The sequence below is a fragment of the Mustela erminea genome, chromosome 9 (assembly GCF_009829155.1).
Source record: "Mustela erminea isolate mMusErm1 chromosome 9, mMusErm1.Pri, whole genome shotgun sequence".
Classification (NCBI taxonomy): Eukaryota; Metazoa; Chordata; class Mammalia; order Carnivora; family Mustelidae; genus Mustela; species Mustela erminea.
In genome coordinates this window covers 52,114,934-52,138,603 of record NC_045622.1, presented here as the reverse complement: position 1 = coordinate 52,138,603, position 23,670 = coordinate 52,114,934, and the positions used below count along the sequence as shown (strand labels likewise).

Genomic DNA, 23,670 nt, shown 5'->3' with positions numbered 1-23,670 from the left:
AATGGCCCATGCTGCTCCAGCTCCTGCCCGCGCTAATTCTGGCTGGTAGGGTTTGGGGGCTTGATACTGTAGGTTCGGGGCTACAGGAAATGAGCAAAACTGGAAGAAGACTAGTAGGTAACTGCTTTTTTTGGTTCACTCCCCCACCCCTCCAACCAGGAATTGCCTCTCCCTTTCCTGACCCTGAATGGTCCTTCTTCCAGAATTTTTCTCTGTATCCAACACCCACAGGTAAGCTTAATAGATTGTTCTAAGAAACATAATTAAATGAAATCTCATAAAAGCTTGTTTGCATTTCCTGGGTTTCCCGCCTTTCACAGATACACCTTCCAGAACCTAAAATTAAGGTACAGCCAGCAACAAAGAATTCAGAAGACACCAGGACCTAACCATTTAGCCAAACTTGAAAGTTAGCCTGGGTGGCAGCACCCTAAAATTTTTCATCTGTGGGTCTTCAGGTCCTTGCACGTGGTCGAAGGAAAAAGCTGTTACCTAAAGGTTTGGGGAATGAAAGAAAGAAGGAATTTATAACATTCTACTAAGTGTCCCGTCTCTGCTTACCTGCCTCCAGTAATGGGGAGCTTCTACCTTTGAAGAGCTCTCTGTAGAAAATCCTTACTGATTTGAGTGAAGATGTCTTTATTAGTGAGAGCAACATTTTATCTAGATGAATGCTGATCAAACCCGAGGTTATTGCAAAAGTGTATTTGTACAAGGTATTGAGCTCTAAAGCAGTAGAATATAATATCAGTTAAGAGAGGTTTGGGGGGCCTGGGTGGCTCAGTTGTTTAAACCTCTGCCTTCAGCTTAGGACATGATCTCAGGGTCCTGGGATCAAGTCCAGAGGGTGGCTTCCCCTCAGCAGAGGGCCTGCTTCTCCCTCCGCCTCTGCCTCTCTCCTGCTTATGCCCTCTCTCTGTCAAATAAATAAAACATTTAAGAAGTAAAGAGAGAGTGGTTAAAGGATAGACCTTTTGTGCCTATAAGAAGCACTCCCAGAGCTATATATCAAGTTAGGATTTCCTAAAGTAATGTATATTGGGAGTTTCCTGGAAGGCAGCAAGTGTTTCAAAGTTTCACATTCTTTGATCCAGTAATTACGGGGCTGGGAGTCTATCCTATGGAAATAGTATGACCTATGAAAAAGCTGCTCTGCAATTAAAAAAAAAAAAAAAACCACAGTGTTTATTTTAAAATTACATCAAAAAAAGGAAAACCACTAAAAATTCTCCACAGTAAGATTATGTAAATTTTGAATACTAGATGAACTCTTAGGCAAACACCTAAAAATATTTAAATGATGTTTACACATTCTTCTTCCCCACAGTCTTCTGAGTCCAATTTGGGCCTTTTTTTTTTTCTAAAACAAAACTTAAAAGACAAAAAATTACAAAGAATACGATAACAAATACGCATATTCTACCACCTAATATTAACAACCATTAATATTTTGTCCTATTTATTTTTTTATTTGTTAAAGATATTTATTTCATTGACAGAGCACAAGCAAGGGGAGCAGAAGAGGGAAAGGCAGACTCCCCAAGGAGCAGAAAGCCCTGATATGGGGCTTGATTCCAGGACCTGGAGATCATGACCCTAGCTGAAGGCAGACACTTAACCGACTGAGCCACCCAGGAGCCCCTTGTCTTATTTATTTTTAACCTTTTTTTAAAAGGAAATAAAACACTGTAGATAAAGCTGTATTCCCCTTTCCTTTCTTCCCCAGAGGACCATTATCATGAGTTTAGTGTATATACTTGCAGTTCACTTTTTATATTTTTATATATATTTAGTATTGTGGTATGTGTGTTTTTAATTTTTTTACCTCAGTAGTATAATTCATTGTTCCTCTTTTCTCTCACTTTTGTCTCTACATGGTCATTCCTTTTTGACTACTATATAATATTCCATCATATAAATGTCATATTTTATTTATCCATTACCCTTTTGATAGATATTTAGATTGTTTTCAATCCCTAAAAGTCTGTACTCCAAGCCTATACTCTAATGTCCAGAGAAACTTTCACATACATGTACCAGGACAAGGAGATGTATAATATTCACAGGAGGAGTAGCCATTTGTAATAATCCCAAACTAGAAACATCCTAAATGTGCATTCAGAACAGAACAGAAGATAAATTGTGATATTTTCATAGAAAGGTGTATCTCTGTATTAGTATGATGAATCTCAAAAAAGAGAGCCATGTTAAAAAGTGAATAAATGAATAAAATCTTTAAAAAATTTTTTAAAAAAGTGAATAAATGATAAGGGAACCACAGATAAGTTATAGGGGAATATGTAATTCCATTTATATAAAGTTCAATATTAGGCAGAAATACATTGTTTAGGGGCACCTGGGTGGTTCAGTGGGTTAAAGTCTCTGCCTTCAGCTCAGGTCATGATCCCAGGGCCCTGGGATCGAGCCCTGCATCCCTGCTTGGCGGTGGGCCTGCTTCCCACCCCCCCGCCCCGGCCTGCCTCTCTGCCTACTTGTGATCTCTGTCTGTCAAATAAATAAATAAAATCTTAAAAAAAATACATTGTTTAGAGATACACATATTAGTGGTAAAACTGTAAAGAAAAACAAGAAAAGGATTAACATAAATGTTCAGAATAGTTATCTCTGGAGAAGAAAAAGCACATAGAAGGCCTTTAAGATATTAATACTATTCTACTTCTAAGCTGTGTGGTGGGTACATGGGTGTACATTTTATTATTTTTAACTTTACATATGCATTTTATATACTTTTGAATTTATGATATCTTAACGTAATAATAAATTTATGTTGCTAAATTAAAATTTTAGCTTTTTATTATGGTAAAAAATACATAACATTAAATTTACCATCTTAACCATTTTTAAGTGTGTAGTTCAATAGTGTTAAATATATTCACATTGTAGTGCAACATATCTCTAGAACTTCATCCTGCAAAACGGAAATTCTATACCCATTAAACACTAATTCCTTTTCCCTCCTCCCCTCAGCTTTGGCAACCACCCTTCTAATTTCTAGGATTCTGACCTCTGTAGATTCTTCCTATGTGTGGAATTATACAATATTTTCCCTTTTGTGACTGGCTTATTTCACTTACTATAATGTATAACCTTGAGGTTAACCCATATCATTGCATGTGACAGGATTTTCTTCCTTTTTGAGGCTATATAATATTCTGTCACAAAATACATATACTACAAGATTTTTAAAAAGATTTATTTAGGGCGCCTGGGTGGCTTAGTGCGTTAAAGCCTCTGCCTTCAGCTCAGGTCATGGTCTCAGGGTCCTGGGATCGGGCCCTGCATCGGGCTCTCTGCTCAGTGGGCAGCCTGCTTCCCCTTATCTCTCTGCCTGCCTCTCTGCCTACATGGGATCTCTCTCTGTCAAAATAAATAAATAAAGTTTTTTAAAAAAGATTTATTTATTAGAGAGAGTGAACACTGCACAAGCAGGGAGATGGGCAAAGGGAGATGGAGAGAAGCAGATGCCCAGCTGAGCGCAAAGCTCCACATGGGCCTTGATCTCATAATCCTGAAATCATGACCTGAGCTGAAATCAAGAGTCCGATGCTTAACTGAGAGAAACCCCCAGGTGCCTCCGACATCTTCTTTATTCATTTATCTCTCAATGGACATTTTTTTTTTAAATCTACTATGATTAGTGCTGCAGTGAAAATAGGTATATGCAAATAGCCCAAGATCCTGCTTTGAATTCTTTTAGATATATTTGCAGAAATGGGATGGCTGAATTATATGGCAATTCTATTTTTTTATTTTTCTGAGGAACTTCTATACTGTTTTCCATAATGGCTGTTCCATTTTACATTCTCATGGTGCCTAAGGGTTCCAAGGTCTCTTTGTCCTTGACAATACTGTTCTTTTGATAATGGCCATCTTATTAAGTGTGAGATATTATCTCATTGTGGTTTTGATTTGCATTCCTCTTATGATTAGTGATGTTGAGCTTCTCTTTTTTTTTTTTTTAAGATTTTATTTATTTATTTGACAGAGAGAGGGATCACAAGCAGAGCAGACAGAGAGGCAGCCAGAGAGAGAGAGGGGAAAGCAGGCTCCCTGCTGAGCAGAGAGTCCGACATAGGGCTCGATCCCAGGACCCTGAGATCACGACCCGAGCCGAAGGCAGAGGCTTAACCCACTGAGCCACCCAGGTGCCCCGAGCTTCTTTTCACATACCAACATGTAGGTTGTGTGTGTATCTTCTTTGGAGAATTGTCTATTGAAGGTCTTTGACCATTTAAAAACCAGGTTGTAAACAAATGGCCATCTTGATTACTATTATTTTGTACTGTTTTGAAATCAGACAGTGTGAGGTCTCCAACTTACTTTTTAAAGATTATTTTGGTAATGTGGTATCAATAATACATTTTTTTCAGGGTACCTGGGTTGCTCAGTGGGTTGAAACCTCTGCCTTTGGCTCGGGCCATGGTCTCAGGGTCCTGGGATCCAGCCCCGCATCGGACTCTGCTCAGCAGGGAGCCTGCTTCCTCCTCTCTCTGCCTGCTTCTCTGCCTGTCAAATAAATAAATAAATAAATAAAAATCTTTTAAAAAATACATTTTTTTTTCCTTCCTCTCTCCCTCTCCTCCTTCCTCTTCTTTTCTTCATGTAGTCTCCATGCTCAGCATGGAGACCAACCTGGGACTTAAACTCAGGACCTGAGCTGACATCAAGAGTTGGATACTTAACTGACTGAGCTACACAGCTACACAGGTACCCCCATTTTTTCCCTTAAATACATTTAAAAAAATATTTATTTATTTGACAGAGAGCGATCACAAGTAGGCAGAGAGGCAGGCAGAAAGAGAGGGAAGCAGACTCCCCACTGAGCAGAGAGCCTGATGCAGGGCTGGATCCCACGACCCTGAGATCATTACCTGTGCCGAAGGTAGAGGCTTAACCCACTGAGCCACCCAGGCACCCCTTAAATACATTTTTTTTAAAGATTTTATATGAGAGAGCGAGAGTATGATTATTTAATGTAAATATAATGCAAATATGATGAGAGGTTATGAGAAGTCTTTCATTTTGGTCTTTATTGGTCATCTGGGTCCTTTCTTCAGCAAATTGTAGGGTTTTATCCTTGGCCCATTTTTTTCTTTTTTTAAAATATATTTTAATTTTTTTATAAGATTTTTAAAAAGATTTTATTTATTTATTTGACAGAGAAAGAGCACAAGCAGGGGAACAGCAGGCAGAGGGAGAGGGAGAAGCAGGCTCCCCACTGAGCAGGGAGCCCAACATGGGGCTCTATCCCAGGACCCTAAGCTGAAGGCGGATGCTTAATGGACTGAGCCACCCAGGCGCCCTGCCCATTTTTTTCTTTTGAATTCTTTTATTTATTGATTTGTAGAAATTCTTTTATTTGTTCTTTTTAAAAAAAATTTTAAAAGATTTTATTTATTTATTTGAGAAGACAGAGATCACAAATAGGCAGAGAGTCAGGCAGAGAGAGAGGGGGAAACAGGCTCCCCACTGAGCGGAAAGCCCGATGCGATGCGGGGCTCAATTCTAGGACCCTGAGACCATGACCTTAGCTGAAGGCAGAGGCTTTAACCCATTGAGCCACCTAGGCACCCCTCTTCTATCAGTTCTAATGCTAATCCCTTGTTATGTTTGTGGCAGATAACTTTTCCAAATCTGTTGCTTGCCTTCAAACATTATTTATGGAGTTTTCTTTCTTTCCTTCTTTCTTTCTCTCTCTCTTTCTTTCTTTCTTTATAATACAGAAGTTTAAAATACTGATTTAGTCAAATATGTCAATCTTCTTCTTATGGTCTATGTTTTTCATATGTTTAAGAAACCTTTATTCTATGATCATAAAGACATGATCCTATATTTTCTTCCCAAGTTTTAGTTTTTCATGTTTAAGTCTTTAATCCATTTGGATTTTTTTGTGTTGAGTGTGTGGAATGTTACATATGAGAACTTGCCCGACACCGTATATTAAATAGTTCATCATTTCCCCACCAATAATCAACTCCAACTCTAATATATATATCATGCTCTCAGAAGTGCTATGGTCTATTTATTTTTCTTTTAAAATAAAAACAAACTTCCAGAGGTGCTGCAATATTATTGCAATATAGAATATAATTGAAGGTGTAAAATGTGATGATTTGAAGCAAGTGTATATTGTGAAATGATTACCACAGAAGGGAGGGTTAACAGCCATGGTCTGTTTCTGAACTCTATTTCGTTTCATGTATTTCTTTGCCAGTCACTCTACCTATATCACACTGATAGCTACAACTTTGTAATATTCTGTTACATCTGGTAGGGTGTGTCCCCCACATTGTTTTTTCAAATGCTAGCTCACAATAAGTATTAGCAGTTATTATTACTATTTGTACAATTCTATTATTCCTCAGGATTTTATAAAATCACCTTGTCACATTCCCTGGAAATTGGGGGTACTGGTTGGAACTGTAATAAATTTATAAACTAATTTGAGGATAATCTATATATTTAAAAGGATAATCTATATATTTAAAATGCTGAGGGGCACCTGGTTGGCTCAGTCAGTTAAGCATTGGACTCTTGATTTTGGCTCAGGTCATGATCTCAAGGTTGTGAGATTGAGCCTCTCTGCTTGTCCCTCTCTCTCTCCTTCTGTTCCTCACACCACTCATGTACCCCATGTGTGTGCTCTCTCTCTCAAATAAATAAGTAAAACCTTAAAAAAGAATGCTAGGCCTTCTCATGCATGGACATTGTGTATATTGTATATATTTCTCCATTCATTCTTTTTATATTCCTCATTAAAACTTTATAGTTTTCTCCATAAAATTATTACACATTTTTATTAGTTTGCCTCTAGGTGTGTATAGTTTCTGTTGCTGTTAAGAATGATAGCTTATATTTTATTACCTTTTCTAATCATTAATTAGGATGTTTCTCTTATGTCCAGCATCTTGCTAAACCTTAATTAGTTCAGGGGCACCTGGGTGGCTCAGTTGGTTAAACATGTCTTCAGCTTAAGTCATGATCCCAGTGTCCTGGGATGGAGACCTTTGTTGGGCTCCCTTCTCAGCAGGGAGTCTGCTTTTCTTTCTCCTTCTGGACAGAAGTCCTTCTTGACTCTTCCCTACCCAACTCGTTCTCTCAATCAAATAAATAAATAAAATCTTCATGGGGCACCTGGGTGGCTCAGTGGGTTAAAGCCTCTGCCTTCGGCTCGGGTCATGATCCCAAGGTCCTGGGATCGAGCCCCATGGCGGGCTCTCTGCTCAGCAGGGAGCCTACTTCTTCCTCTCTCTCTGCCTGTTAAATAAATAAAATCTTTAAAAAATAAATAAATAAAATCTTAAAAAAAAAACCTCGTTTTACCATTTTTTGCTTCTCTTGGTTTCCCCACATCCTTTTTAACCCTTGCCTGCTGCCATTGCCAAACTTTGATTTTGCCAATCTGTTGGTAGAAATGCTATTTCATTATTGTTTTCTTTCCTTGATTATTAGTAAAGTTGAATATCTTTTCATATTTATTGACTCTTCCAGGTTCCTCTTCTGAATTAGTTGTTCTGAATTAGTTGATTGTTAATCAGCTAATTATCTTTTACTTAATTAGATAATTTTTGCTTAATTAGTTAATTTTTACTTAATTATTAATTATCTTTTACTCACTTTTCTTTTTGATCATCTTTTTTACTGGCTGATCTCTAGTAATTCCACAGATACTCTCAACACAAATGAAATTTACTGTTTTTATGTAGTCAGATATATTCATATCCCCCCGTTGTCATTGTGTTTTGTGTGTCTTGTCTAGGAAATCTTGTTCACCCATGACAATGTCTTTCTGTTCTCGCCTTCAATTAAATTGCTCTAATGAGAAAACCAATGACCTCCATGATACCACACCCCTTGGTAACAGTTTTACTCAACATCTTACCGGCGTTAGACTCAGTCATCATTTCCATACTTTTGATGAACACTCTCTTCCTTTAGCTTCCAGGACAGCATGCACTCCTAATTCTTCTCTTGCTTCACTGGCTTCATTTTATCAGTTTCCTTCGATGTCTCTTTTCTTTTTCTTTTTAGCTTGCAAATGTTAGATTTCCTCAAGACTTGTCCTGGGTCCTCTTCTCTTTACTATCTATTCTCTTTCCTTAGGTGACATATCTACTCCCTTGGCCTTAATTATCAAGTATATATTGATGACTCCAACTTGTATACTCAAGCCCAACTCAGTTTCCTGAGCTCAAATGATGCATCTGTTATCCTGCTTAAAGTCTCTACCAGGATATCTTACAAACATCTCAAATTAAGTATGTCCAAAAATAAGTCTTCTTCACACTGAGAAAATTTAAAAAAAATTTACAAGTATAAGGAACAATATAACAAATACCCTTATTTTTACCATTGTAACATTTTGTTGTATTTACCTCAAATCATTTTCTTTTTTTTTTTTTTAAGATTTTATTTATTTATTTGACAGAGAACACAAGTAGCAGAGAGGCAGGCAGAGAGAGAGAGAGAGAGAGAGAGAAGCAGGCTCTGCACTGAGCAGAGAGCCCGATGCGGGGCTCGAACCCAGGGTCCTGGGATCATGACCTGGGCCGAAGGCAGAGGCTTTAACCCGCTGAGCCACCCAGGCGCCCTCAAATCATTATTTCTTGATGTGTATACGTACATGCACACATTTGTATATTCTCCTTCACAAAATACGTAAATAATATAGTACAGAGCTAAAATTCTTTTTTTCTTTTTTTAAGATTTTATTTATTTATTTGACAGACAGAGATCACAAGTAGGTGGAGAGGCAGGCAGAGAGAGAGGAGGAACCAGGCTCCCCGCTGAGCAGAGAGCCTGATGCGGGGCTCGATCCCAGCACCCTGGGATCATGACCTGAGTCGAAGGCAGAGGCTTTAACCCACTGAGCCACCCAGACGCCCCCAGAGCTTAAATTCTTGACCTCAATCCTCAGTCCTAGTCTCTTTCCTTCCTTCCTAGAGACAACCATAATATGGACATATGTATATTAGTGTCCATATTAATACATTTGCAGTAATAAATAAATGAATTAATGAATAATATAAAACAATTTGTGGTGTGTGGTTTTAAATCTTTAGATATTGTGTATAAATTACCTCCTTAAGTTCATGATCAAGAGTTTAAGGGTCTGTATTTAGAACTAGAATTGCTGAGCTTCAAAATATATGAATTTTCAATTTTATTAGATACCACCAAATTCCTTTATAAAAAGACTGATTCAGTTTCTATTTCCATCCACAATATATGTGAAAGTAGCAATGTTTTCTATTGTTAGACTTTAATTTTTGTCTGATGGTGAAAAATGGGATCTCAATCTTTTTTTTTTTTTTTAAAGATTTTATTTATTTATTTGACAGGCAGAGATTACAAGTAGGCAGAGAGGCAGGCAGAGAGAGAGAGGAGGAAGCAGACTCCCCACCGAGCAGAGAGCCCGACGCGGGGCTCGATCCCAGGACCCCGGGACCATGACCTGAGCCGAAGGCAGAGGCTTTAACCCACTGAGCCACCCAGGTGCCCCTCAATCTTGTTTTAATTTGCATTTCCCTATTATCCAGTGAAAATAGTTATTTTCCGGGACGCCTGGGTGGCTCAGTTGGTTAAGCGGCTGCCTTTGGCTCAGGTCATGATCCCAGTGTCCTGGGATCGAGTCCCACATCGGGCTCCCCGCTCAGCAGGAGTCTGCTTCTCCCTCTGCCTCTGCCTGCCATTCTGTCTGCCTGTGCTCACTCTCTCTGACAAATAAATAAATAAAATCTTTAAAAAAAAAATAGTTATTTTCCATTCGGGTTCCATTTAGGTTTCCTTCTGTTTGGTTGCCTATTCATAAATTTTGATTATTTTCTTTAGAATTGTCCCTTAAAAATTATTTGTAGAAACTTCTTATTTGAGGTAATATGAATCCTTTGTTTTGTATATTATTAAATACTCTCCCCTAATCTGTTGTCTGTCTTTTAACTTTGTTTATAAGGCCACCTATTGTACAGAAGTCACAGAAATAAAATTCTAATGTAGTAAATTTTATCAATCTAATTTTTATGCTTTGTGTCTTCAAAAAAATCTTTCCAGAGGTGCCTGAGTGGTTCAATTGGTTAGGTGGTTAAGTGTCAGCCTTTGGCTCAGGTTATGATCCTGGAGTCCTAGGACTGAGCCCCGAGTCTGGGATCCCTACTCGGTGAAGAGTCTGCTTCTACCTCTCCCTCTGCTGCTCCCTCTGCTCATGGTCTCTCTCTCTAACAAATAAATAAAATCTTAAAATAATAATAATAAAAAATCTTTCCAAACCAAGGTCCTAGTTTTTCTTTTTACAATTTACAAAACGAAGCTCATGTACCACCTTACCATCTTCTGGCTTCTTCTACATTTTTCCCATCTGAGCAAATGGTGCCACCAACCATCCAGATGCAACCAACACACGAAATACAGGGGCTCTAAGGGGTCCGTTCTTACCCCCAAGCCCAACATTGAATCCATTTTCATTTCAAACTCCTGTCAATTCCAACTCCAAGCCCATACGCTTCTCTGTCACCCTTCCATCACTCTTCTTCTGTTAATCTCCATAGTCTTGCACCCAGGTAATTCTTCACAAGTGGAATGAGTTTCAAGAAATATATATTGACTTACTGGTCAATAAGAAAAAGTGAAAAATCTAATAGGAAAAGTGGCAAAGAATATAAAATTTTCAGAAGAGAACATACAAATGGCTCTTAAACATGTGAAAAGATTCTACTCTTTCTAGTAAGAGAACTGTAAATGAGTATGACTCAGACATCATGGGCAAAGATCAAAGTTTGTGGGAGAAACCACCATCCTCATGCATTGCCTGTGGAACATGAACCGGCAAAATTTCTTTTTTTTTTTTCTTTCTTCCTTTAAGTTGCTTTATGCCCAACATGGGGTTTGAACTCATGATCCTGAGATCAAGAATAGAATGCTGTACCAGCTGAGCCAGCAAGGTGCCCCCAACTGGTTGCTTTTTATGACTAACTTGGTAATAACAAATATTCAAACAATTTTTATTTACTTATTTTTAATCAATTAACATAGAGTATATTATTAGCTTCAGAGGTAGAGTTCAGTGATTCATCAGTTGTACAGAATACCCAGTGTTCATCACATCATGTGCCCTCCCCAATGCCCATCACCCAGCTACCACATCCCCCCACCCACCTCCCCTCCAGCAACATTTAGGTTGTTTCTTATGGTTGAGTCTCTTTTTCTCTCTGATTTCATCTTGTGTTATTTTCCCCTCCCTTCCCCTGTGGTCCTCTGAGCTGTTTTTCATATTGCACATATGAGCAAGATCATATGATATTTGTCTTTCTCTCATTGACTTATTTTGCTTAGTATAATATCCTCTAGTTCAATATACACCATTGCAATCAGCCAAATTTTATTTTTTATTTTTCAAAGATTTTATTTATTTGAGAGAGAGAGAGAGAGAACACAAGCAGGAGGAGCAGCAGGAAGAGGGAGAGGGAGAAGCAGACTCTCTGCTTAGCAGGGAGCCTGATATGGGGCTCAATCCCAGGATCCTGGGATCATGACCCGAACTAAAGGCAGTTGCTTAACTAACTAAGCCACCCAGGCGCCCCAACCAAAATTTAAATGCACATAGCTTTCAACCCAGGAACTATTTCTAGAAATTTAATCCTATGACACGTGCAATCCTAGCACATGTGCAGAGTGAAGTATCACTATTATTGCAGTATTTATACTAGCAAATATACTGGAAACAACTTAAAGTTCCACTAAAACTTGTTAAATAAATTATTTATTTTATTTATTTTAAGCTAACCATCTATACAATGGTTACCTTAATGGACAGACTCTAAAATAGCCCCCAATTATCTCTGCTTCCTGGTACTCATGCCAAGTGTAATCCCCTCCCTTTCCGTGTAGATGGGAGATGTGACTTCCTTCCAACATACGGAATGGAGCAAAGGTGACCGGCTGTCACTTCCATGATTATATCACGTGAGGTAACGTACATCTGTCTTGCTACCTTGCTTACTTTGATGAAGCCTATTGCTCGGTTGTGCGTTACCTTCTGGAGAGTCATCTGTGGCAGGGAACTGAGGGTAGCCTCCACCCAACAGTCATCAAGAAACTGAGGGCATCAGTTCTGTAATCCACAAAGAACTGCATTCTGCCAACAACTGTGTGGGCATGAAAGCACATCTGTCCCCAGTCAAGCCTTGAGGTGAGAACACAGCTCCAAGTGACACCTTCACTGCAGCCTGTGAGAGACCCCAAAGTAGAGGACCTAACAGGCTGCACCTGGACTGTCGACCTACAGATTTTGAGATGAGGAAGGTGCTGTTTTCAGGCACGAAGTTTGTTATGCTGCAGTAGATAACTGAAGCAGATATTATGTGGCTCTGAGTATTATCTGTGTGTATATAAACACTTGTTTGGGCATTGAGTTTGGCTGGCATCTCTGGAATGATATACAAACAAGATGCTGGGAGCAATGGTTGCCCTCTTGGTAGGGGAACTAGGTGGCTGCCGACCCTCTGAATTTTGCTCCATGTTCATGAAAATGAAATTCGGGAAATTTTAAACCCTTTCATTCCCACTGTAGTCAAAATAAACTTTAATTCCTTACAATGGCTTAAAAAGACCCTACAGGACTTGGGCTTTGCCTACTTCTCCAACTTGGACCCATGCCACTCTTCCTGGCTTTCATGACTGTCCAGCCACAAGAATATAAATTCCTTGAGAACAGGAATATGTCTCTCACTTAACTTTTGATCCCTAGCACCTAGCATAGTATGAGACATTCAGTAGGAATTCAGGGAATTTTTTTAAAAAAATATTTTATTTATTATTTATTTGACAAAGAGAGACACAGCAAGAGAGGGAACACAACTAGGATGAGTGAGAGAGGGAGAAGCAGGCTTCCCGCTGAGCAGGGAACCCGACGTGGGGCTCCATCCCAGGACCCTGGGATCATGACCTGAGCCAAAGGCAGACGCTTGATAATGACTGAGCCACCCAGATGCCCCACAGTGAATTCTTTTCTTTGAAGGAATAATGAATGAATTTGATTCCCAAAGTTTTAGGAAGGGTAAAAGAGGGAATGCCTCGCAGAATACCTGGCACTCAACAGTAGGGGACACAATTATGGGATTTTCCCTTTGTGAATCACCGAAGGGCTATCAGAAATGGGAGTAAACCTCACTATGTATTGCTCCAGAGACTAACTGGTTAAAGTCAGAGAAAGGAAAATATGAATTCAGCACTAACTGCCCTAAGAAACATGGGAGAGGCTATTTTATGAAGGGGTGAACACCTCCATACTGCCTATTTATTCTGTCAGGAAAACTGTAAAAAATGAATGTGGCCCAAGTGAACTTCTGAGAGCCTTTCTAGGATTCTAAAGATACGTGATTCTGGACATAGGAGTATCTTGGGTCCTGTCCCTTTTGTAGTTGTTTTATGTATACAAGCATATTGTTTTTCTTTCTGACTCCTGAGACCAAAATAAAAAACTGGTACATTTATCGACCTTTCTATAAAATGAGGATGCTGAATATGGGACTTCATTGTGAGATACTAATGGCTGTATTGATTCAAGTTTTTGAGGTCTATAAATTTGTTCTAATCTCAGACTATGCCATTAGCATAGTAGCCTGCTTTTTTGGTGCACAAGAAAGGGGATAGAGAGGTCAAAAGATTTGCTTTTTACCACAATCATGCTGGAAATATAATTCCATCAAACTACTTAAGACTAACCTCTTTTTCAAAGGCCGTATTTTATTGGAATGCTTTTCTGTCCCATTAACTGCAAACAGCCATATGGGGTATATATCTATGTAGGGGGCATCTCCCTGACACTGAAGGGCTTCCTTCTCAAGGAGCAGCTTTCAGGTGGAAGTCATTAACAAGGGAACTTCCCAGTTTCAGGCTGGGAAGGCAGCGTATCTCTCCTTTGCTCCCTTCTAGTTCTGGCTCTACCCCTCTGCTAGGGGAAAAAGACACTGTGACCAAAAATACCAAGTCCCTCCCACCTTTCTTTTCTTTTATCTTGTTAAATGCTGGCACACTACATATCAAGAGCAGGTAAAAAATGAGTTATTTATTTATATATCTTTTTAAAATTTTGATAGTAACCTTAGCTTGTTCTTGACATTGCTTAATTCTAGATTTCAGAACATTCTGAAGCAGCACTTTGGTTTATTTAGCAACTGCTGAAACCTAGGAATTTGTTCTTGAAAATCAGCCACATCTCACAAAATCTAAATACGTGAATATGATGTATCGTACTTGGGACTCATGGGCTGTAGGCAGGAAGTCTAGGTTCTAATCCATGTTGGCACCAATAAGCTATGGCTGTCTCTGGAGCCATTTCCCTCCTGACCTGATAATGTAAGAGGGAATGTATTTAAAGGGAATGTATTTGGACTTTGAACTTTTTGGTCAAACAAAAATTTATGTGAAACCCAATATATGAAATAGATCAAAGCATATTTGCTTTGGTAGAAGATGGGACAGGGCCCAGAGCCTCTCAGCCAACTCTCAAGGACATCCCAGGCTCTACAGAACATTCTGGAAATCTCTGCACAAGATAAGCTCCTCCAGTTCTGACTTCACAGAACCACCTACAAAGTACAGTTAAATTTGGCCTTGTGGAGATGTGTCCAAATGTAACTTCTAGTTGTTTTTTTTGTTTTGTTTTGTTTTGTTTTTGTTTTTGGCTTGCACACCAATTGACCAAGATGTGAACTATACTGAGTCTCTTGTGTTAATGTTAGTATTAGTAAATACTTGGATTTTAATCATGGCCTGTGTTGTGTGCTTCATTCATTCAACTGTGCCAAAAATGGGCTATTTTAGGGCAAGTGTGATTTCTGCTTTCAAACTGCCAGTGGCTCCTGGGGAACAGGTAAACAGGTTAATGGTAGAAGGAGACTCCCCAGCAAGGAAGCGCCCATGGTGAGGGTACTCAATTCTGGGAGGTGGGGGAGAGACAGGAGAGGAAAGTATTCATAAAAGTAACAGGTGATATTTATTGAACATTCCTGTGTCAGGCAGGGTTCTGATTTTTTTGGGTGATCATTTTAGAGACAAGGACCTAGAGGCAAAGGATGGCTAAATAACTTGGCTACAAACAGAAAATGATGGAGGCAGGGTTTTCAATCAGGCTGTATGACTCCAGGGCTCCTACTCTTAATCACTACACTGTACTACCAGTCTATTAATAGATATGGTAGTGGTTATGTTTGATCTTGAAGAAGTATGTACAATCAGATGACAGGGTAGAAAAGTCAGCTGAGAGAGAGTGAGCGCACAGGAGAATGAGTGAAAGAAAGCAGAGGTACAAAATAGCATGGCACTCTGGCAATTTTCAGTTGTTAGGACAGTTGGAGCCCCAAGTGTGAGGGGTACTGTGGTGAGGGAAGTAGGCCAGAGGGGCTATGCTTCTCTCTCCCTTTGGCAAATGCCCTATTTTTATCTCTGCAATGAAACTCTAAGGAAGTCTCAGAGTTGAGTGAATTTAAGGGAGAGTATATAGCTGGATTAGCATCCCAGGCTGCCATTGGCCTTGGACTCTGAGCTTCTTAGGAGATAATGGGTAAATAAAGTGGGTGAAAGGTCCTGGTGATGGCTAGATAAATAGTTGAATTTGAACCTGCAGCAGACTGGGGTCCTGGATAAAAAGTGTGTATGAAGTCCTCTAGTGGAAGGCCAGGCTGCAAAGACCACTTAAGTTTGTTCAAATGAGGAAAGTTTAAGAAGTAGCAGCCTTATCAAAACCACAGACGTTGCTTTTAGAATGAACAAACTGGACAAGATGTCCTTAAATCAGTGCAAGTGTAGATGCAGTTTATAGCCTCTGCTGACAGGCCAAACCAGTTCATTAAATACTCCCCCCAGCTCTCTGAGTACAGTCACTGTATAATTCCAACAACAGCAACAACCCAAACTCCTGGAACAAGGTGTATAGAATGGGGACAGTACATCACCTGCTTGCACGCATGCCAACAGCAAAGTGTAGGAGCCGGTAATGATCCCACACCTTCTTTGTTCAGAAATACAAAATGGCATTTTATTTACACTTCCCTTAGCACATGATTCTAATTACGCTTTATAGCCTGACCTGGTCCTCACAGGGTAAAAATAATCACGCTCTTGGTAGACGCCTTGCATGCCTTGAGCGAGCACAGCAGTCTGATGATCTCAGACAATTTTACAGGGCAAGGCGAGATTCATTTCAAATGTTTCATTGCTTTTGGAGGACAAATGGCTTTCACCATGGTGACAATCAGGTTGCTAGGCTGGGCAAGGCCAAGTTTAGAAGAATGGTCCTCCAAACAGAACAACTGAAATGAATGGTTCATGCCACCAGCAACTTTCTTCAAGTTGTGATTAATTTCCCATGAAATAACTGTTTGGAATACATCCAACCAGTTCCTTTATTCATTGTTTCTTTGTCTTGCTGACAGAAGGATCAGTCAATACTGAAACGTACAGTTTGAACCAAGCATATGTGATGCCCACTGCACAATACACTGAGGTCAGTAACAAAGGGATAAAGGGGTACTTCAGCTTCCAGGAGGTGAAAGGGAATACGAACTCACAGAAGACTTCCAGAGGTCCCAGGCCGAAGAGGTAGAAAGTTTCCATCCAATTAAAAAGAGGCTTTTCTTTTCTGAAGAGAAAAGGAGAGAAAGGCCTGATTTTAAATGTGTCACTCTGGTGTAGCAAACATTTCTCGGTTAAAGCTCCCCACCTGCATTGTCCTGATGTGCAGAATAGTCAAAGCCAGAGTCCAAAGAATGCATTAAATTTCACATTTAGAAAAAACTGATAATGATATTGCACTGCATTATCTCAACAGTCCAAATGCAGCCAATCACCAGCCACCTACACCATCACCTGGCGGAAGCGGCTGAGGGAATCAGCTGTGCGCCTGGAAGAGGAAAGGCAGATTCTGGGATACTGGAGTCAGAATATGCTCAACAGTATAAATGGATGGATGGTAAAATATTTTTGTTTTGATACAATCACATACAATTTGTTATTTAACCATTTTAAAGTATATACTTTAGTACCATTAAGTAGACTGACCAACAGTGCTACCATAACCACTAGCCACTTTCAAAATATTGTCACCCCAACAGAATTTCTGGAAACATTACGCAATAATCACTGTCTGTTCCTCCTCCCCCACCCCTACTCTGTAGCCTCTAATTTACTTTTTGTCTCTGGGAATTTGCCTATTCTAGATAGTTCATATAATCTCTGTCTGCTCCTGTGGATAATGCTGCAATGAACATTGGTATACAAAGATCTGTGTCCCTATTTCCAGTTCTTTTGGGTAGTACCTAAGAGTCCAGTTGCTGGGTCATATGGTTATACCTGGGTTTTAATGTAATTATGTATATGAGGTTCATGGACACAATCAGATATGAATCATAGGGAAGCTTTAAAAAATTATACAGGGGCGCCTGGGAGGCTCAGTTGGTTAAACCTTGGTTTCAGCTCAGGGTTGTGAGATTGAGCCCATGTCAGGCTCTGCACTCAGTAGGGAGTCTGCTTGAGATTCTCTCCCTCTCCTTCTGCCCCTCTCCCTGCTCATGAACACTCTCTTTCAAATAATAAATTAAATCTTAAAAAAATATATATATACCCATTCCCCCACCCTCCTCCCAAAAGAAGGCAGGGATTGCATGGAGCACTTGGTGTCATAAGCAAACAATGACTCATGGAACACTACACCAAAAACTAATGATGTACTATATAGTGACTAACATAACGTAATAAAAAAAAAATTATACAGATAAAGTTATATTAAGTTTAAAAGAATTCTATCCATAATTCTATAACAAAAATTTTTACATGTATTTTAGCTTTATGCATCTATATTTACGTGGTTTTACTCATAATGCATATTTTACATTCCAATTTTTAGTTTTCCTATAAGGTTTTAATTTCAGCTAGGTAGTCCCTCCTCAAATATACCTTAAAATAAAGACATGAACTATGTTGTCATGTCAGAGTGATAGGATTATGGGTAATTTCTCCTTAAAAAAAAATTGGCCAATTTTTTGTAATGCTGTTCTATTATTTTTACAACTTAAAAAATATTTTTAAAAGGCTTAGCTGACCATTTAAGAGGAAACATTTCACAAGAGCAAACATAATTTTAAATGTACTTTTTTGGATTACCTGAATAGAGTCTTCAGCGAGGAAATACTATAGATGGTAAATAGTAACATGAGTAAGATTTTAATGGGAAGTTCTGTTAAAATAAAGAAAAAATACAGATGATAATTCAGTTGAGAAGAAAATGATTTGTGATACATAAGGCAATATAATAAGCACACAGACACATCTATATAGTGCTAGCTAAGGTTTCTGAGTTTAATTGTGCATTTTTGTGATATCTAAAGATACTGAGGATTAGGGACAAATTAGAGGTTTTATTTAAGACAATGGATGAGCTCACTCCTTCCAAGAGATTTTAAAGTTGTTTAACTCAGATAGTATTGATCTTCAGGCCCTGATGAAAAGGGTGTGGATATCAAATCTCTAAATCTCTCTCTCTAAAAAAGAAAAAAAAAACAAAGCTGTTTACCTGGTGCAGTGAAGAGCAGAGGGAAGAGGGAATAATGTCCTGTTGTGCTCAGAATCAGAAAAATTGAAGCATCTCCTGCTTTTCCCACAGACAGAAGGCTAAAAATAAAAATTCTTACAATAATTCCTTAAAACAACTGAAACTTGGGCACTTACAGATAGCCTGAATAAACTAAGAACAAGTTGCATCTATCATTATTTCTAGAACTGACTTAAGCATAAGATAACACACTGATCTTTGCTATAGGTCCAATTCAATTGAGAATACTAATGTAGTGGGAAAATTTATGAAGAATGTACCATAGTGAACTGGGGCGTATTCATAAAGAGTCTTGCTTCCCTGAGTAATTGCCTTCTCCAGGGAAAGGGATGTTGTGGGATTGGGAGCTGCCTAGTGGTGATAGCCAGGGAAAGAGGACTTAGGAGTTTCTAACCCTATAGCTCTTCTGTGGGGTGGTGCCCTGTGCCTGATGGTGCTTAGTATGAATTCTGACCAAAGACATTAGCAGTTTTGCCCTATTTCTTAATTTGGAAACTCCACATTGGTGAATGAATCCAGACAAGCCATGTACTGATGTGACAAATTTGCTTAAGGTTCCTTCAGAGCTTAAATGATTTCTTACAGGATTTGAGAGAAATCTCAAGAAAAACAGGCTAATTATATTACCATCCATCTATCCGGTTTTAGTTTTATACAAAATGGACACTATTGCATTGAATTTTTTTTTTTTAAAGCATGGTACAGTGAAAAGATTACAGGAATAGGCATTATAACATCAGGTTTAAGTCCTAACTGTGCTACTTGCTAGCTATGTGGCTTTAGGTAAGTCACTTAAACTTTCTGGGCTCCAGTTTCTGTAGATGTTAAGACAGAATGATATCCATTTACCCTAATTACCTTACAGGTTGCTGTGAGGCTCAAAAGAAAAAAATACAAAAAAGCCCCCACAAAATACCCCCTTCAAAAAGCACCCCAAGAAAAGTTCTGCAAAATGCGAAGTGCTATACAAACGTTAGATTTCATTCCATAATAGCCTCGATACTGACTTTGACTAACACTTACCAAGAAACTATGGAACCTTATTTTCACAGATGTGATGACACCAAAGCTCATGCTTTTCTATACTATGCTGCCGTTCAATATCCAGATCTAACAGCCCAGTATCCTGGTTCTTAATCACTATAGTACCTCTTAAAAAAATGCAGAAACGGTACGTGCAATTTCACAGGTCCAGGGATCCCAAGTTAAGCATCCCTGTCCTGTCCTAGTATAAATCTGCTCCTGTACATCTTTGCCTTTGCCTATCCCACAGGACATGTCAAAAACGGACAGATCAAACAGAAAACAATAGGGTCATTGGGAAATCTGCCAGAAATGCCAGCTGACTGAATTATCTGCTTACCTCATTGGGAGAACTGCGAGGAGTATGGCTTTTTCGTGGACGTGCCACCCAAAGAGGAAGGAACTTAAGGCACAAAGAATTAGACATCGGAGAAAGCCTCTAGGCCCTTGAGGTTTAAACCAAAGACAGAAAACAGAGGGCTAGAAACAACAGGCAAAGATAAAACTTCAATATAATTCAAAATAGGCTTTACAGAAAGTCTTCAGACGAATACAATTTATATAATCTCTGAAAAACTGTAGATCTTAGGTTATTTATTCTCCATTAAATTGGGATAATTCATTACTTTGTGAAAACTACAACAAAAGTTATAAAAAAACTACTCAGAAAAAAGGCTTTTGGAAATACATATTGAAATCATTAAAGTAATTCTGTTCATCAGAATTAATAAAATAAAATTAAGTTCTAGGATATCCAGTAAACCCCTTATTACATCTTCAGAATTAGTTAATTAGTAGCCACTGAACCTATTAGGTCAAACTACAAAAGTTCATAAACATTTTGGGGCTAATAATAAATTAGATTTTGCCATATTAATAAAGGCATACTTAGTTCCGTGGGCTAGAGTGTAATTTATAACAAAACTATGGGGGCGGCTGGGTGGCTCAGTCGGTTAAGTGTCTGCATTCAGCTCAAGTCATGATCACAGGGTCCTGGGACAGAGCCTTGCACTGAGCTCCTTGCTTGGCAGGAAGCCGGCTTCTCCCCTTCCCCTCTGCCTGCCACTCCCCATCCTTGTGCGAGTGTTCTCCCATTCTCTCTCTCTGTGTCAAATGGGTACATAAAATCTTTAAAAAAAAAAAAAAAAAAACTTAAAATAAACAAGAAAACTATGGCATTCCACATGCAGCTTATGAGGCTGAGGTTTTAAAAAAAGCTTTTACCTTAGAACATAGGAACAAGCAGGCCAGCAAAGTTTAATTACCAACCAGTACTGCCATTTAATTAACTGGGGTCAGGTGTCTTGCTGGGTTTGATTATTTAGAAACCAAAATTAAAGCTGAGTGTAATTATAGGTAGGATTGAGTTATTTATACTGAATGCCACTGAAATTATATCATGAAATTGAGAGCATTGTGATTGCTAAGCTATCATGAAAACATCTATGAAGGAAGCCTCTAACAGCATCTGGCTCACGTTAGATTCAACTGTCTGACACTCAAACAGCTATTTTGACTCTCTTAACTTACAGTTATCATCAAGACAAAAATATCCCTGCAGTCCAGCCAACTTCCGATTTTTGACTAGTTAGTCACAATGAAAGCAACACCAGAAACCCAAGGTCCCCACTACACACATTTCCCTCTTTATGCACAGTGCAGTCCTCGCCCCCTTCTCCCTGGGCTTTTTTCCTCATCTGAGGGTGGACAGATGACCTGACAGCCATAGTGAGGGGATCTTTCTCACAGAGGTTTTACTGGTAATCTTTCCTTAAGGTGTTCTGTTACTCTAAGAATTGAAATGAAATGCCTCAATCTGCAACAGCATCACAGCCACGGTATCTGTCCTACAGCTGGAAAAACCTGGAAGCTGAAATTAACCAGCCACACAACAGAAAAGCACAGAAAACTCAAGAAATGAGTACTGTGAGTGAATTCTTACCAGTATGGCCATCAGAGTGCAGATGAGGGTGGCCAAGGGAGTCACTGAAGGAAGGACTGTGTGTTGGAATTGCTGAACCAAACCACTTGTCATTGAGGCCTTCGGAATTTTGTTGGGATCAAGAAGTTTCAATTTCAAACCTAAGGAATACGTAGATACTTTATTTTTATCGATAGCGTACAATATTTCACCAGCCAACTCCTTGAAAAAAAACTACTAAATCTTATTGCTACTTCAAGGTCAAGATATTTTAATTCAGTTCTGTACTATTCTACCTAAAATGGCTCTGGTTTTGCAATGACACAATGCAAAGCAGCTGTGTGTATTAGAATAGGGAATTTGTGCAGCTTAAAAGGACCTTTGCTGGCAGGCAGCATGACTAGCAATCTGCTCTCACCTCTAAAATGAGCAGGCTTTTAAAATGCAGGTCTGACCATGTCACACGCCAGCTTGGAATCCTTCAAAATCCATATTCCCAAGCTTGGCAGAGAATGTCTTCCATGACCTAGCTCCTTCCTACCTCTCCAGCTTCATCTCTGCTTCATTAAATGTGGCGTGGCCACAACCAACTGACATAGGATTCTCCACACTTGTCCCTTTTGCTTAGAATGGTCTACTCAAATTAGCAAAGTTAACTCCTAATTCACTCCCTCATCTGAGAAAGCTTTTAAATAAAAAAGTAGAGCTGATTTTCCTGTGGCTAGAGATACACATGTGGACCTTCTACACATTTCTAAATGGTGTTGACCCCAGTGCAGTGTATCTGGTTATGTGCTCATTTCCTCCACTGTATTGGCTTTCATAAAGGCAGAAATAATGATTAATGTATTTCTATCCCCAGCACACAGGGGTTCAAGGAATACCTGTTAAACGAAATAAGTCTGAGGATGATGATGCAAACCCCATCCCAAACAAGCTAATAGGACAGACAGTCTGAGCACCTGCATGGCCCTATCTAATGCACTGAAAAATCACTGAAACGTGGAAATGTGTAGACTACCAAAATATTTTGTATTCATTAATGTCTTTCCTTTTCCCTTCAGTCTGATGATTCTCCTTAAAGCTAGTAACTATCTCCCTGCCACTGACTTTCCAGGTTAAGACATCTTTGAGGAAACAGATAAAAAAGATAATGTACAGCACAGTTTCCTGACTCAGACAAGGAAAGTGACCCTTGAATCTATCTCATACTGTGCTGGTTGTTTAAGGTTTCTGAAATGTAAATGTTAAGAAATTCTTGTAAGGATCCAGGTACATCAAGGCTGGATTCACAGTGGGTGAGGGATAATCCCATATTATGATTTCCTACAAGTATGTACCAAAAACAGTAATGGCAGCTATCGTGTGCAGAGTTTTGCAGCCGTTATTTTCAGGCCCCTGAGGCACAGAGAGATGTGTAACTTGTCCAAAGTCACATAAGTGATAAGTTGTAGAATTAAATCCAGGTCTGTCTGGCTCCAAAGCCCCCTACTATGAACAACGCAGCATTTCCTTATTATTGTGTGTTTCTTACAACATGGTGCATGCAGACAGTCACTTCTATTATCCCATTGGCTTGAACAATGCCACACAGCCAGTAATTTATACCGGTGGGCTTCCACACAACTCATCAGACTAGAGGAGGGGTTGACAAAGTCTAGCCTAAGGGTCAAATCTCCAGCGTGTGACTTACTTTTGTACCAGCCCTGAAGCTATGAAGTTTTTATATTTTCCAAGGTTGTAAAACAAAAAAATAAAAACACTTTATGTGGTCTGCAAAGCCTAAACTATTTACTATCTGGCCCATTAGAGACAAAGTTTGCTGACCTTTCTCTTGATCATACCATTTCCCTATATAAGCTAGGCTATATTACACAAACTACTGTAGATTATTCCAGAATGAATTATTTTCAGCAGAACCATCTCAAGATTAAATCGTTTGTTTTGTTTTTATCACAATCCAAACTTAAAAGGCTAGCTTAGGTTTCTCATTTCTTCTCATCTCGGCATGGCTATCATTTTCCTTACTGGTTTAATACCCAGAGTCACAACTTATACATTCTTCTTTCCTTCTGCACATGTTAAATTTAAAAGTGGGATT

The 23,670-nt window shown here is 39.0% G+C and overlaps 1 protein-coding gene and 1 long non-coding RNA gene across 3 annotated transcripts in view; one reads left to right on the top strand and one right to left on the bottom strand.

The window, feature by feature from the left end:
* Positions 1–36: 36 nt before the first annotated feature.
* Positions 37–16,980, top strand: LOC116598468. Of its 2 annotated transcripts, none has more exons than XR_004289076.1 (3): positions 37–231; positions 11,905–11,984; positions 16,847–16,980. It is a non-coding gene; the product is annotated as an uncharacterized LOC116598468 (long non-coding RNA). The 2 variants fall into 2 exon arrangements; XR_004289075.1 differs by lacking the exon at positions 37–231 and adding an exon at positions 4,681–4,728.
* Positions 14,995–23,670, bottom strand: part of ALG8 (ALG8 alpha-1,3-glucosyltransferase) — a 25,852-nt gene continuing 17,176 nt past the window's right edge. The window contains 5 exon segments of the mRNA XM_032357293.1: positions 14,995–16,657; positions 18,178–18,250; positions 18,587–18,684; positions 19,989–20,128; positions 21,591–21,730. Coding sequence (XP_032213184.1) covers positions 16,426–16,657; positions 18,178–18,250; positions 18,587–18,684; positions 19,989–20,128; positions 21,591–21,730 — 683 coding nt within the window. The 3' untranslated portion in view covers positions 14,995–16,425.